The sequence below is a fragment of the Lolium perenne genome, chromosome 3 (genome assembly GCF_019359855.2).
Source record: "Lolium perenne isolate Kyuss_39 chromosome 3, Kyuss_2.0, whole genome shotgun sequence".
NCBI lineage: Eukaryota > Viridiplantae > Streptophyta > Magnoliopsida > Poales > Poaceae > Lolium > Lolium perenne.
In genome coordinates, this window is record NC_067246.2 from 20,708,834 (window position 1) to 20,722,641 (window position 13,808).

Sequence of the window (13,808 nt, forward strand, 5' to 3'; positions counted from 1 at the left end):
GTCGACTTGCTGGAAGAAGCAAGAGAGCTGGCTTTGGCAAGAACAGCCATTTACCAGCAAAACCTAAGACGCTATCATAACAGGAAGGTTAACCCGAGAGTTTTCCGGGAAGGTGATCTTGTACTTCGCCTGGTGCAGCGCACTGAAGGCCGGCATAAGCTCTTGCCACCATGGGAAGGTCCCTTCATTGTAAGCAAGGTGCTTCACAATGATGCATACTACTTGATCGATGCACAGGAGTGGAAGAAAGGAAAGGCGGACAGGTCGGAGAGGAGAGCAAGCGTCCATGGAACGTAGCTCTGTTGCGCCCTTTCTACTCTTGAAGTGGTGGTGTAAGAAGTTCCTTTTTGTACCTTATATGCTATGAATAAAAGATGCCGGAACCTTGAATGAATCTCGGGGACTACCCCAACTTAAGTTGCATGTAACTTGTTTATTTTTTCAGTTTACCGGTTGCTTATTGAATGTTTTTTCTTTCCGGTTTAGTAGTGTGCTAAATCCTACCGGAGTCTTCGACTCTGCTGCTGTCCGCAAACCGGCTTCATGGCAAGCAAGATAAACCGGTAGGAGATAAGCACATGAACTGCGAAAAGGGAGAGCAGGAAAGAACAATCCGGAAAGGTTAACTAACCCCGGTTGAACCGGTTTTTTGCAAAATTTCAAAGTTATTTCTAAGTTCAAGAAGATGCTTGTTTGGTGAAAGAACCTTGTGCTCATACGCCAAAGAACGCCCAGAGAAGGCAGGCAGAGCCAAGGCAAAAGAACCAAGTATGCATCAAATTGGATGCGGGAGCAATTGAGAAATCTTTGCAGTGCAGGATAAAATCAAAACCAAAAGCAAATTATGCTAAGGCAAACTCATAGATACTTAGCTACCGGTATAACCTACCGGCAGGAAATGTTGTAGCACAACCACAGGCAAACTTAAGTCTTACATCATAAGCCCCGGCATTCCGGGGCAGAATTTAACAGATATTGTCTTAAGGCAGCAGGGCCAACGAACAGATAGCAGGCAAACACTTCAAAGAGCATAATCACGCAGCAGGGGCTTCCGGAGGAGCAGCGCCGGCATCAGCATCGCCCAGGACCTCTTCTTCGGCTTCATCCTCCTCCTCGTCGAGATAGTCCGTGACGCCAGGAGGGGGAGGGATGAAGGTGCGCATGTCGGCATACTCAGCGATGCGGTACGCGCGATCCTGCCGCTTGGCGGAGAGGATCGGGTCCAGATCCGTTTCTGCACCTTCGCGCACACCGGTAAGGGCGTCCAGATTGAGCTCCGGGTACCAGGAGCAGGCGACGCGGAGGGCGGAGTCCGCTCCAGCGCGGGCAGCAGAGCACTGCCACTCCCGGATCCTCCTGCCGGCACCTTTCAGACGGTCGCTGATAAGGGAGAAGGTGTCCGGCACCTCCTCGCCAGGCCATAAAGTCCTGTATAGCTGCGTAGCTACATCAGGGATGTCCGAAAGATTGCGGTCTATGCAGCGCATATGGGACACCCGCGCGTTAAGCGCGACCAGATGGTCCTTCGGCGTCCATGGCACAGTAAGATCCGCTTGGCCTTTGTCCTTGCGTTGCGCATCGACCTTCTTGACGGCATACCTCTGCGAGTCCGGAAAGAGGCCTGTGCAAAGAAAGAAAAAGCTTAAGGAAAAGAGACCGGAAGAAAAAGAGACCGGAAGAAAAAGAGACCGGAAGAAAAAGAGACCGGAGAGAAAAGAATCCGGAAGAAGAGAGACCGAACGGAAAGATAGCGGAAACAAAAATGGGGTCGAAGGAAAAAAGGCTCGTATGCAGTAGTCAAAGTGTAAAAGAAAACAACTTACGGAGGGCGAGTGTGTCGGTCTGCAGGATCAGCTGATCGCACTCCTTACGCTCCTCCTCCAGCCGCGCGGCCTTCTCCTCGGCGCCCTTCCGGGCCTTGACCATCTCCTCCAGCTCTGCCCGCAACACCACAGTGGCATTGGAAGCATCCTCCAGAGCCTCGTCCAACTTGGCCGCTGCGGCCACTTCAGCGGTTTTGAGGGCCTTGGCGTGGTCAAGCCCCAGCTGAATCAGCTGAGACTTGAGCTCCTGGTAGCTGGTCTTGAGGGCGTTCAGCTCCTCCTGGTGCTGCCGGCTGAGCTCATCCTTCTCCCCTGTAACCGGAAAAATGAGTGTTAGCAAGCTTACACTAGTAAAACTGAAAAGAAACCAAGTTCAAAGGAGAAAGGAAAAAATAGTACGTTGGGCCGTGGCGAGCTGCTCCTTGAGAGCATCGATGGAAGCTTCCGGGATCACTGTTGAACAGAAATTGTAAGTGTCACAAGGAAAAAAGGTTTCCGGTAGCAAAGATGCCGGTAGAATAAAAAACTCACCTTGGCACTTGTCGTGTGCCTCAGCGAGCTCCCGGTGCTCCCATAAAAGCTCCTCGAAGAGGGCCTTCCGAGTGTCAGCGGTGACCTGTTCAAGAAAAAGAAGAAATGAGATAAAGTTTTGCGCTAAGAACAAAGTTCTTAACTCGAAACTCGGGGACTGGCAGTGCCGGTTTTGCGCGTTTTTAAGATAAAGTTTTGCGCTAAGAACAAAGTTCTTAACCCCAAACTCGGGAGGGCAGCGAGTGCCGGTTTTGCGCGTTTCTAAAGTAAATTATGTGTTAAGGAGAAGATGTTTAACCCGAAACTCGGGGACTGGCAGTGCCGGTTTCACGCTAAGAACTTAAGTTAAGTTTTGCGCTAAGAGCTGCGCTCTCACCACAAAACTCGGGGACTGGGAAGATAGACAAGAGAGAAACCGGCATGAAACTAAGGAAAAGATAAAGCAGAACCGGAAACAAAGAAACCGGCAAAGGTTGAAAGTTAATAGAACATACCGTCAGATTGTTCGTGGAATCGTACCACGCGCTGTCAAGCTCTTTTACGGCAGCCCGGAGCCGCATGAAGTGCTCCTCAGAACACCGATCCCCGACAGGATCAGGTGCCGGCAGCCGATCTTTGCCCATGCCGCGGGTCGCCGGAGTGATGTCCGCGGCGTTCCACTTTTGGGCATACGGCAGGAGGTGCCCCAGGTCCCGGCCTTGGCGCTGGAACTCCGTAATGCGGCCGAGGAGGCCGGTGGCCTTCATGCTGGCGCTTTTGGCAGCCTTGGAGACGTGCAGCACCAAGGGCTGCTGGCCGCCCGAAGGGGCGCTGGAGGCCGTCGCCTTCCCCTTGATGAGCTTGGAGGGCTTGGGCGGCGGCGCGGTAGAAGAGGCCCCGGAAGTCTTAGCCGGCGGCGCGCCAGGAGCGGCCCTGGAGGGCTGGGCGCGAGGAGCCTCAGGCGGAGGCATGAGGATGGTGCGTGGAGAAGGGGGAGCGCTAGGAGCGTCACCCGTCTTGGAGCCTTCCGGCGCGGAAGATTCCGGCGCGGAAGTTGTCTTTTCGAGGACGGGAGGAGCAAAAGGCTCCGCCCGCCCGGCAGCTTCTTCTTCTCCGGCGCCGGTGTTGCTGGCGCCGGTGTCTTGGTGTTCCGGGAGGAAGGAAAGATCCTCCTCCGTGCGGTGATCTGACAGTGAAGGGGCCGCACGCCCCGAATTTGTTCTGCCCCCCGAAAGGGAGGCAGAGGTGTTGCCGGCACCAGATGGTGCCGGGCTTGAACGAGGAGGAGGGGTTGAGGTCCTTGCGGATCCCTCAGAGCCCGATGGCCTTGGGCCAAGCTTGAGAGCGGGGCTGAGAAAAAGAAAAAAGACAAGTGGTTGAGAAGAAGCAACCGGAAAAAGAACTTAGCAAAAAAGGAGGCAAGCCGGAAAATGAAATTACCCGGAAGCGGTTGGCATCGCTTTGCGCCCGTAGCGGCGCACGCCCACTTCCTTCTCCCCCACGGGCTCCGTCCGGAAGCGCTTTGAGGGAGGAGCATGACTGGAGCCGGCAGTAGATGCCGGCTGCTTATTCTTCTGGCCCGGGGCCGTAAGTTTGTCCATAAATTCGGTGCCGGCCTCAGCGCGCAGCGGCGGCACACGCTCGTGGATCTGAAAGTTAGATGTGGCTAAGAAGCAATTCGCAAGAAAGCAATGATGGCAAGTGTAGGAAGCCGGAAAAGAAAGTACCTCGAGCACAACCAGGTCCTCGGGGTTTCCGGTGGGCTCCGGCGGGTCCCGGCCAAGGCGCGCGGCCGGAGTCTTCCCCATCTTCAGATCCTTCCAAAAAATGTAGGGATCCGGGTCGAAGGAGTCAAAGGCACGCTTCCGGAGAGGTCCTCGCGGCTCTGCCTGGATAGAGGGGAAGCGGTCCCTGGCCTGAAACAAGGTAAAAAAGAAGGTTAGCAAAAGCAGAAACTTACCGGCAAAGACAACCCCAAGTTGCACAATCTCTTACTTCTTGGGTCGGACGGTTAGAGGAACTGAGGGGAAGGAGGCCCCATTCCCAAGTAAAAGGCATAGCAGTTTGACAAATCTGCTTAGCCTTGAGAACAACGTCTTTCTTGCTGAGAGCACGGCCTGTGATCTTGGTAGGATCGCCTGGGCCATACATCTCGCTCATCCTATGTGCGCGGCGCTTCAGAGGAAGCACCCGGCGCGATATGAAAGTCCGGATGAGGTCGTCAGAACAGATGTTGGTCTCCTTCTTTAGAGAGGCCAAGAAGCGCACTACCCGGTTGGTTTCGGCGTGTTCCGTCCTTGGGTTGTAGCTCCAGTTGGTTCTACTGGGAGGCCCCGCTCGATATGGAGGAAGATTGATGCGATCAGCGCGGCCGGTGTTCTTCACATAAAAGAAAGTTCCTTGCCAAATGCGGCAAGACTCGAGGCCGACAAGCTTAAGAAAAGGGCTCCCTTGGCGAGAGCCGACGATGCAGGAGCCGCACTGCACGGGCGGCTTGGGCTTGGGGATTTCCTTGCCCTGGACGGAGTTGATCCGCAGGTTGAAGAAACGGGCGAACGTCTCACAAGTGGGACGAATGCCGATGTAGGCCTCCATGAAGGTGGCATAACAAGAAAGATAGAAAAGGGCGTTGCCAGGAAGGTGGTGAGGTTGGAGATCATAGAAATCTAGGAACTCCCGGAAAAAAGTAGAGGCAGGAAGGCCGAAGCCACGCTCGAAGTGAGCAAGAAAAACAACAAACTCGTCGTCTTCCGGATCCGGTTCGATCTCGTCATCCGGAATCCGACAGGAAACTCCTTCCGGAATCCTTCGAGACCGGTACAACCAATCAATCTCGAACTCAGTAACGTTGGAGCCCATCCAAGCTCCGCGAGTGGGTGGGGAAGGCTCCTCGCCGGAAGATTGGCTGGAGCTGCTAGAGGATTGGTCGGAGCTGCTGGCCTCTTGGCTACCGGAAGCTTGGCTAAAGCTACCGGATTCTAGGTTGCCGCCGGACTCTTGGGGGTTACCGGATTCCTGCTGGTTGCCGGAATCGGTTTCCATTGGATCTGACGCCGTAGATTCACCGGGAGAAGGCCTACGGCGCTTAAGAGAAAGGGAAGAAGATGATGCGGAGGAAGATTCCTCGTCGGACATCGCGAGGGTAGGTGGAGAAACAGAAATCCCAGACTCGAACCCCGCGTGAAGATCTACGAGTAAGAGGAAAACCAAAGAAAAAGGAGCAAATAAGAACACCAAAAGCTCAAGATCTGGAAAGCAAGCGAACGGCGAGTAAAGAGAAATTAATACCAACCTTGAGCGGCGCGGTCGCTGCGGAGAGAGTTTGCTAGCGGAGAAGTGGGTCTACAGCCGCCGGCGAGCACCGTCGACGGCGAGGCGGAGAAGCTCGCGAAGAAGCACAAATGCGGCAGACGTGAAGAAGTTGCTGCCGAAGATCTCCGCACAGTGAAGTCCGGCGGCGGCACGGCGTGAGTTCGCCGGGCACCGAAGCTCGAACGGGCGACGGCGGACGGAGAGCGGCGGAGGCGCAAAGGCGTGGAGCTCTGTGCGCGAAGGAGGAAAATGCGAAGAAGATGAAGGGGAACGGGCAGTTGCGTTTATATAAGAGAGAGAAAGTGGGCGTGGAACCGCTGGGCCGCGGCGGTTCGCCTCACGGCCCGTGACGGTTCGCACCTTGGGCCACCACGTGGCGGAGGAATACACGCGCGAAAACGGAGGCCACACGGAGGCGCACGCGGGATCCCGAAAAGGTAGTGGGATCCGCTGCGGTGCATTAAATGCGTGCGCGGGAGTCGAAACGATGTGACAGCGGACACTGGTGCGTCAGTTACAGTGCGCATGTCACTGACAGGCGCGGGCCCCGATATATTCTCGACTTCGCCGAGGAAGGAGTAAAGACACAAGGTGCCGGAGAAAAGAGGTGCCGGAACAAGCCTTGCGAAGAGAAGAAAAGGAACAAGGGTAAAGGTGCCGGAACCAAGCTCAAAGGATGAGTGACTAAACCGGTATCTTAAAAAGATGAAAACCTGGCATGGTCCGTAGGATAGAATCCTCCAGACTATACCAGCTTCGGGGACTAATGTTGGGGGGATAACCCCCGGTATGCCAAAGGCATGCCAAACCGGATGGTTTGAGCCATCAAGATACCGGTTTAATGTTCTTACCGGAAGCCTAGTAGGAATCCGGGAGAGCAATGCTAAGCCGTATCCCCAAAGGGGTATGCCGGAACCCGGTATAGAAGATACCGGAAAGGAGAGCCTGTCGGCAGGTCTGGTCAAAGATTCTCTTCAGAGCAAGAAGACAAGGATGAGCCAAGCAAAGTAACTTTATTCAGAGCCCTGGCGCCAAAGAGAGAGGTGACGTCCAAAGAAGCCGGAGGACATCAGCAGCCCTGATAAAAGAAGGCCCCGGTGTCATCTATGATTAAAGTAGCTTTGTACAGTAGCTCTGTAAAGTAGTTTGTCCAGTCAAAGATGCCGTTAGGGTTTCTTGCAGTGTAAGCCACCCTCTCCCCTATATAAGGAGAGGGGGCGGCCCTTCTTCAAAGGGGGCAAGCAAGTAGGTACGCGCGTGTGTAGGAAGGCAGAGCCTGTAACTTGTGCATCTATGAAAATGGTGATCTAGAGGGAGTTCTTCCTTGTGTCTTTCTTCTTCAACCTCTGGCCTTGGCCAAGTTCTTGAGGGAACCATCCGGAATCTCTTCCCACCTGATCGCAAACCCTCCCCCGAATCCTCTTGCGTCCATTCGGCCCCAATCTAAGCCATCCTATGGCATCTGCTCGTTCACCACGACGACAATATGCTCCCGCACTTTTCTTTCCGAAAGGATTGGATGTGTTTGCTGCGGCACCCTCTTTGGGTTCCGGCGAAGCCCTGTCCTCATCCATGGCCTCAGAGCTTTCCTCGTCCTTCTCATTGACTTTGCCTTTGCCTCCTTTGCCACGTGGACGATGCTTCCGTGCACACTTGTATCCCGCTTCTGGATCCGTCTTGAGATCGTTGACCCATTTGTAATTGCGAGGGATGTGTGAGGATTTGCCTGTTGCCGGATCAATATGAGCCAAGCACGGCATATCCCTGTATTCCTCGTATGGGGAGCTCGGATTCCGGCAGACGTGACCTCGTCAGCGCGCTGCTGGCCCCTGCCGGCTCCGCCACCAAAGCCACGGCCTCGTCCTCCACCTTGACCTCTCTAGAACGTCATGGCGACCATGTCGGATCCACCGCTATTCTGGTCATCAGGGGGATTTTTCTGCTTGTTGTTGCTATAGGGATTCGTAGCATAGAAAACAAAAAAATTCCTACCGCAAGAACGAATAACAAGCCAAGATCTAATCTAGTAGATGGTAGCAACGAGGTGAAGATCAACATACCCTCGAAGATCGCTAAGCGTTAACGAGATAAATCTCGTGGTGGATGTAGTCGATCACTTGCCGCTTTCAAAAGCGCGTAGAAGATCTTGACGGTGCCACAATCAGGCAGCACCTCCGCACTCGGTCACACGTACGGTGTTGATGACAACATCCTTCTCCCCATTCCAGCGGGCAGCGGATGTAGTAGATCCTCCTCGGAATCCCGCCAACACGACGGCGTGGTGACGGTGGTGGTGGAGATCTTCGGCAGGGCTTCGCCGTAAGCGCTGCGGGAGAAGAAGGAGGAGGGAGTAGCTAGGGTTTGGGAGAGGGGGGGTGCTTGGGCGCCGGCCTTGGTGCCCCTTGGGTGGTGCGGCTGGCTTGATGTGTTCAGCCCCCTCCCCTCTCCTCCTCTTTATATAGGTGGAACCCCTAGGGTTGCCCCAAAACCACTTTGAAGTCCAACTCCAAAACTTACCATAATGGGGAAACCTAGGTCAAGTGGGATTGCTCCCTTTCCTTGCTTCTTGGCCGGCCAACTAGGTGGAGTCCACCATGGACTCCACCTTCCCACTTGATGGGTTGGCTAGGGCTGGTGGAGTCCCTCCGGGACTCTACCTGCCATAGTGATTTATTTCGGATGATTCTAGAATCTTCTACAACCTTCCATAAATGCACCGGACCATTCCCAAACTTGGAATGTGACTTCCTATATATGAATCTTATTCTCCAGACCATTCTGGAACTCCTCGTGACGTCCTGGATCCTATCCGAGACTCTGAACAACATTCGAACTCCATTCCATATTCCATATCTACTTATAACGACATCAAACCTTAAGTGTGTCACCCTACGGTTCGAGAACTATGCGGACATGATCGAGACTCCTCTCCAATCAATAACTAATAGCGGGACCTGGAGATCCATAATAGCTCCCACATATTCAACGATGACTTCGTGATCGAAAGAACCATTCACATAAAATAAAAATTCCCTTTGTCTCGCGATATTTTACTTATCCGAAGTTTGATCGTCGGTATCTCCATACCTAGTTTAACCTTGTTACCGATAAGTACTCTTTACTCGTACTGTGATATGATATCCCTTGTGAACCAGTCACATGCTTGCAAGCTAATCGGATATCATTCCACCGAGAGGGCCCAGAGTATATCTATCCGTCATTAGGGTGGACAAATCCCACTATTGATACAAGTGCCTCAACCCTATACTTTCCGAACACTTAATGCCACCTTTATAACAACCCATTTACGTAGTAGTGTTTGGTGTCATCAAAGCATCCATCCGGTGTAGGTGATTAACATGATCTCATGGTCGAAGGATTAAGTTACTATGCATATTAAAGCTTGAAGCACAAAGAACTAAATGACTTGATCATATGCTACACTTACTATGGGTGTATGTCCATCACATCGTTCACCTAATGATATGATCTTGATATTAATAACATCCAATGTTCATGATTAGGAAACCATGATCATCTATTAATTAACAAGCTAGTTTAACAAGAGGCTTACTAGGGACTCCTTTATGTTTACAAAACACACAAGTATTAATGTTTCCGGTTAATACAATTATAGCATGGGATGTAAACATTTATCATGAACACTAAGATATAACAATAAACACTTTTATTATTGCCTCTTGGGCATATCTCCAACAGTTGCTATTGTTTTTCTTCTGCTGGTGCAGGGGTAAGGCTGTGGCCGGAAGTTCTCCGCCCACGCCATCATCCGCAGTTGTGTGGATGCTGGCGATGGAGATCATCTTGTTAAGATCTAGCTTCCGGTCGTTGTACTCGCACGTCATCTTGTGTCGAAAAAGGCCTCCCCTCTGCAATCCTCCAATGAAGGCCAGCATAGATGTTGTGCCATCGATGTTCTCGCAGGCGTTTCTTGTCTCTAACCATCGACCAAGGTACTCTTGGGAGGTTTCCGACTTCTTCTGTATTCAATCCTACAAGTCATTGGTTGTAGATGCTCTCTTGTAGGTGCCCTTTGAAGTGTGACTCAAAGGCTATCTTCAGGCCGAACCAACAAAAGATGGAGTTTTCCGGGAGATCACTGAGCCAAACCCGGGCCGGACCAACAAGGTAAAATTGGAGCATGCGGCAAGCCATGTTTGGGGTCCCTCCAGCAAAGTCGACAACATTGAAGTAGTCGTCAATCCAGGTGTCGGACCTCTCTTTGCCATCATAATGCTTCAAGTTTCCGGGTAGCTTGAGGTTTAGGCCTTTTGGCGTTTCATCCTCACGGATCCTCTTTCCAAAGCACTTTGGGCCAATGTAGCCAACTTTGTACTCGTTCAGATGTTCCCGTGCGTCTCGTGAGTTCCGCCTGCGCTCAGGGGACTTTGAGCGGGAGTGTGATCTTCTACCTCCGCCTCCACCTCATTTGCTGGGTGGTGGTGACGGAGAACCATGCGGGGCTTATGGTGCCTCTTGCATCTGCCGTTAGATTCTCCGCGTCCTTCCTTGCAGTGCTGGCTTCGGCTGCGGTGGCTTCCTCCGCCATCTTGGCGGCTGCCTCCTTCACGCCGGGGTTGCTAGGGTTCAGCTGCGCGTTCCTCGTTCCGGCTCCTTCAAGGCTCAACGTTGTCGCGGATATTTATTCCGCCAGGCCCATGGGGCTAACGTTTCCGGCAGGACTACGCTGGCGAGGGCGCGGAGGTGCATACTGATGCTTTGGCGGTGAGGTGTTTCGGTACTTGTCCTTGTGTTCTCCGCCGCCTCCTCTGGGGTGATCGGATTGGTCAGGATTTCTTTTTTGCTTGATGTGTTCTCCGTCTTCGCCTGCCATCTGCATGAGCGTCTCAGCTGCTTTTCCGTCCTAAAAATTCAGGCTCCGGCTAGGTGGATGTACCGTCCGACGGCACGAACCCGTGATGGCGCATCCGGCTGGACTGGATCCGGGATTGCTGCTTGAGACGTAGTTTTCTCTGAATCATCATCCTCGTCCTCATCTAGGCCAGCCAAGGCCGCGAAGACCTGCTTTGGCGGAGATGATTCACCATCAGCTTTCTCCGCGTCCTCCAGCTCCTTGCAGTACGCCTCATACTCTTCCGAAGCCATGGGTGAAACGTCTTCTGAGATTGGGCTGAGGCTATCAATCAACGAGTCATCGTTGTTTCTGGCACCTTCCAGGTGCTCAGATCCAAGATTGTCTCCAGGACCCTCTAGCTGCATGGGTCCAGCACCCTCCTGAGAAGGGGCGGATCCAGACGTGTGTGCGAGGAAGTGGACAAAGTGACACCTCTGCTTCTCTAACACCTGGGAAACCCAGGCGGATCTGCGTTGGTATTCCACTGTTGTTTCCTGCTCAGGGGCGGATAGGGTGGACGTTGGAATTTCCAAATCTATGGCGGAGTTTTCCGTGGAAAGGTCCTGTGACTCAGATCGGATCTTTGCAGTTGCGTCCTGCTCAGCGACGGTCGTAGCTGCAGTACTTACCAGTGCGTTTCTGTGGGAATCGATGGTCTCGCCGATGAAGATGTGTATCCCGCTGATCGGGATGATGGAGAGCTTGACGGGGTCAGTCCTAGCCGGAATCCAGCACTCGTCCGGAGGGACGATCGGAAAGTTGTCGGCGTACAAGACGTGCTCCGTGGCGATTGTGTCGCCGATTCCTCCAAAGGCGGAACCCTCCCGGTTCTAGCCTCCAGACGCCGCTGGCCCCACTGTGGGCTCCAAATGTCGTTGACTACTTGACACTACCCCGAAGGAGGGATCCTCACGGAGGGGGGAAGAAGTGGGTGCCATAGGGCGGAGAGCCATCGGGATGGTGGTACGTGATTTACCCAGCTTTGGAACACGCTGCACGGAGGCAGGGCCTACTGTTGCTTGTCTGGAATTATGTGAGCGCTTTCGCGTTGTTACAATGAGTTGTGGTCGTGCCTCTAGGGTTCCCAGGATCCGGCTTATAAAGGCGTCAGGATCTAGGATTTCTACAGAGAGTCCTACCCGGAATACAAGATGCCTAACTACGGAATATACATTGCCGTGGACGTCAAGGATCCATCTACTTCCTAACTTGTCGGCATGGATCTAGACACTTCATGGGCCTTTGTGGATCCTACTCCTGGCGTAGGTCGGTTGGGATCCGGCTCCTGTTCCTAGACTGGACTTCCTCCATCTTTTATCAACAACAATTGGGCCGCCCGGTGGGCCATATGCCACCACCACCATCTGTGGCCACCCGGGCTTGCCGGATCTAGACCACGTCGTTGGCATACCCATGAAGTATACCCACAACATATATGTTGCTAATATGATGATACAAAATGCATGTATCAACATGTAGGTATGCATCGATAAGAAATACCTACTGTGAGAACCAACCTGAGGTTGGGTGGTTAGGAGGATGGTTGTATCCCCAGCCCACCAGAGTTCAAACCCCAGGTTTGACATCTGTGTGTCTCATAAAGGCGGAATATTCATTCAGTGGGAGGCGACGTTCCCGTCGATAGCGAGGCGACTGTGGTGACTTCGTCAATTTCAAGATCCAACCCGCCGGCTCAGTCTTCCGGAGGTGCTCATAAGGGTAGGGTGTGCGTGTGTGCGTTCATAGGGGTGGGTGTATGCGCGTGTATGTGAGCGCCTGCATTTGTACTGTGTCTCTCAAAAAAAAAATACCTACTGTATTTGATTTTATTTTCTTTTGATAGCTTGACCATATTAGTGCATCTCAGGCAAGGGAATCAAAAGTATGGCATTGTGTGCATGGTGCCAACTTTAGTGATGCCACTCTAGAGTTGAGGCCCTTACTCTTGGCTATATGTAGAAATTGAAGCCAAGAGTTCTAAAGCATGTCTGGTACATGTCAATAGAGAGTCTGAAGCTATAACTCTTATCAAGGGTCATCTATGGTGTAAGTGATTACGCAATTTGTTATCTTATTTTACCACATAGGCAGTATTTCAACATTTCACACATCTTTGTCAGCTTAGTGTTTCTACTTACTGTTTTCTGACTAATACATTTTGTGTAGGGACAGAGAAGATATTTTAAGTTCATTTCATCAACAATCATGTTTTGGATTGTTTTTATCAGATCTCGAGCACTTCTCCAGATTAAAAACTAAGGGAGGTTGGTTCAATAGTCATACGTTTTTTTTGTGGACAGTGCATCATTATGTTTACCGTCAACCCAATTAGGTAATTCATGTGCATATTATTTCCGAGTCCATACCAACATACACCTAAGGTTCAGTTTTGTACATCTTCAGAGTTAGCTGCCCTACCAACTGTTGGCACTACCAATTATTTGGCGACGGAATTGGTCGTCCTGGACACCCCCACGAATTGGCCAAAAATACACTTCAACTGAGGGGGAGATGGAGCCAGTCAAAACTTTGGCGTTCAAGCAGATATCAACTAGATTTTATGGGTGTGACAAAAATAATTTGTAAGGCCAGCTTTGGCTCAAATTCAAATAGACCCATAATTTGCAAGTTGTCTAGAAGCTCTTTGTGCCTGCTAAATGCTGAGATGATGTGCCTTTTTGTCCAACTACATACATTGCACACCAAAAACATATCACTCCTCGACCCACTTCTCTCCCGACAGCGTCGCCTGGCTCAAGCTCAGGAACAACATCATCTCCAAGTCTATGCCGCCAACATATCACTCCTTGACAAGGTTCTCACCCAGAAAGATAAGCCTACCAGGACCACCGACATTGCATCTTCCTCGACAATGGAGTGGGCGCCAAAGAAAGCCTATTGACTTTACACACACGATAATGAGATTTTATACATATCATCCGATGAAGAAGACTCGAGAGTGGATAAAATAAAGTTCGCGCATAGAGTTAGAACATTGTGTACCATGCATTGTCAAAACTAGCAAGTGTAATGTTGTAGTGTGTGTGTTCACCGTCTTTCTCTGTGCCCTCCCGCTGTTAGTGCATCCCATTTACTTGATCGTCAAGGTAACATTCTATGCATATAATTTCAGTGCATGATATATCAAATTTCATTATAAACCCTTTTAAAACGTACTATTTAAACAAGATAATATTTATCAATTCAAGTGCAGCCTTAAAATTATTACTAGCATCGTATGACACAATAGGAGCGGCGTGCCGCCACGCCCTTCCATGCTAGTAATA

General features: G+C 51.6%; 1 protein-coding gene across 1 annotated transcript; it reads right to left on the bottom strand.

The window, feature by feature from the left end:
- Nucleotides 1–1,789: 1,789 nt before the first annotated feature.
- Nucleotides 1,790–3,173, bottom strand: LOC139837482 (uncharacterized). The gene is made up of 4 exons (XM_071826912.1): nucleotides 2,849–3,173; nucleotides 2,355–2,439; nucleotides 2,223–2,276; nucleotides 1,790–2,135 (listed from the first exon to the last, which is right to left on the bottom strand). Exons 1-4 carry the CDS (start codon nucleotides 3,098–3,100, stop codon nucleotides 1,798–1,800), a joined length of 729 nt encoding a protein of 242 aa, XP_071683013.1. The 5' UTR covers nucleotides 3,101–3,173; the 3' UTR covers nucleotides 1,790–1,797.
- Between the last annotated feature and the right edge of the window lie 10,635 nt (nucleotides 3,174–13,808).

Bases quoted from the DNA above. Each gene is read 5' to 3' on its own strand.
- LOC139837482 (XM_071826912.1), bottom strand. From the start codon at position 3,100: ATGAAGGCCACCGGCCTCCTCGGCCGCATTACGGAGTTCCAGCGCCAA. The intron at 2,277-2,354 runs GTGAGTTTTTTA...TCTGTTCAACAG, and splicing joins GGCACACGACAAGTGCCAAG to TGATCCCGGAAGCTTCCATC. The intron at 2,136-2,222 runs GTACTATTTTTT...TTCCGGTTACAG, and splicing joins GCAGCTCGCCACGGCCCAAC to GGGAGAAGGATGAGCTCAGC.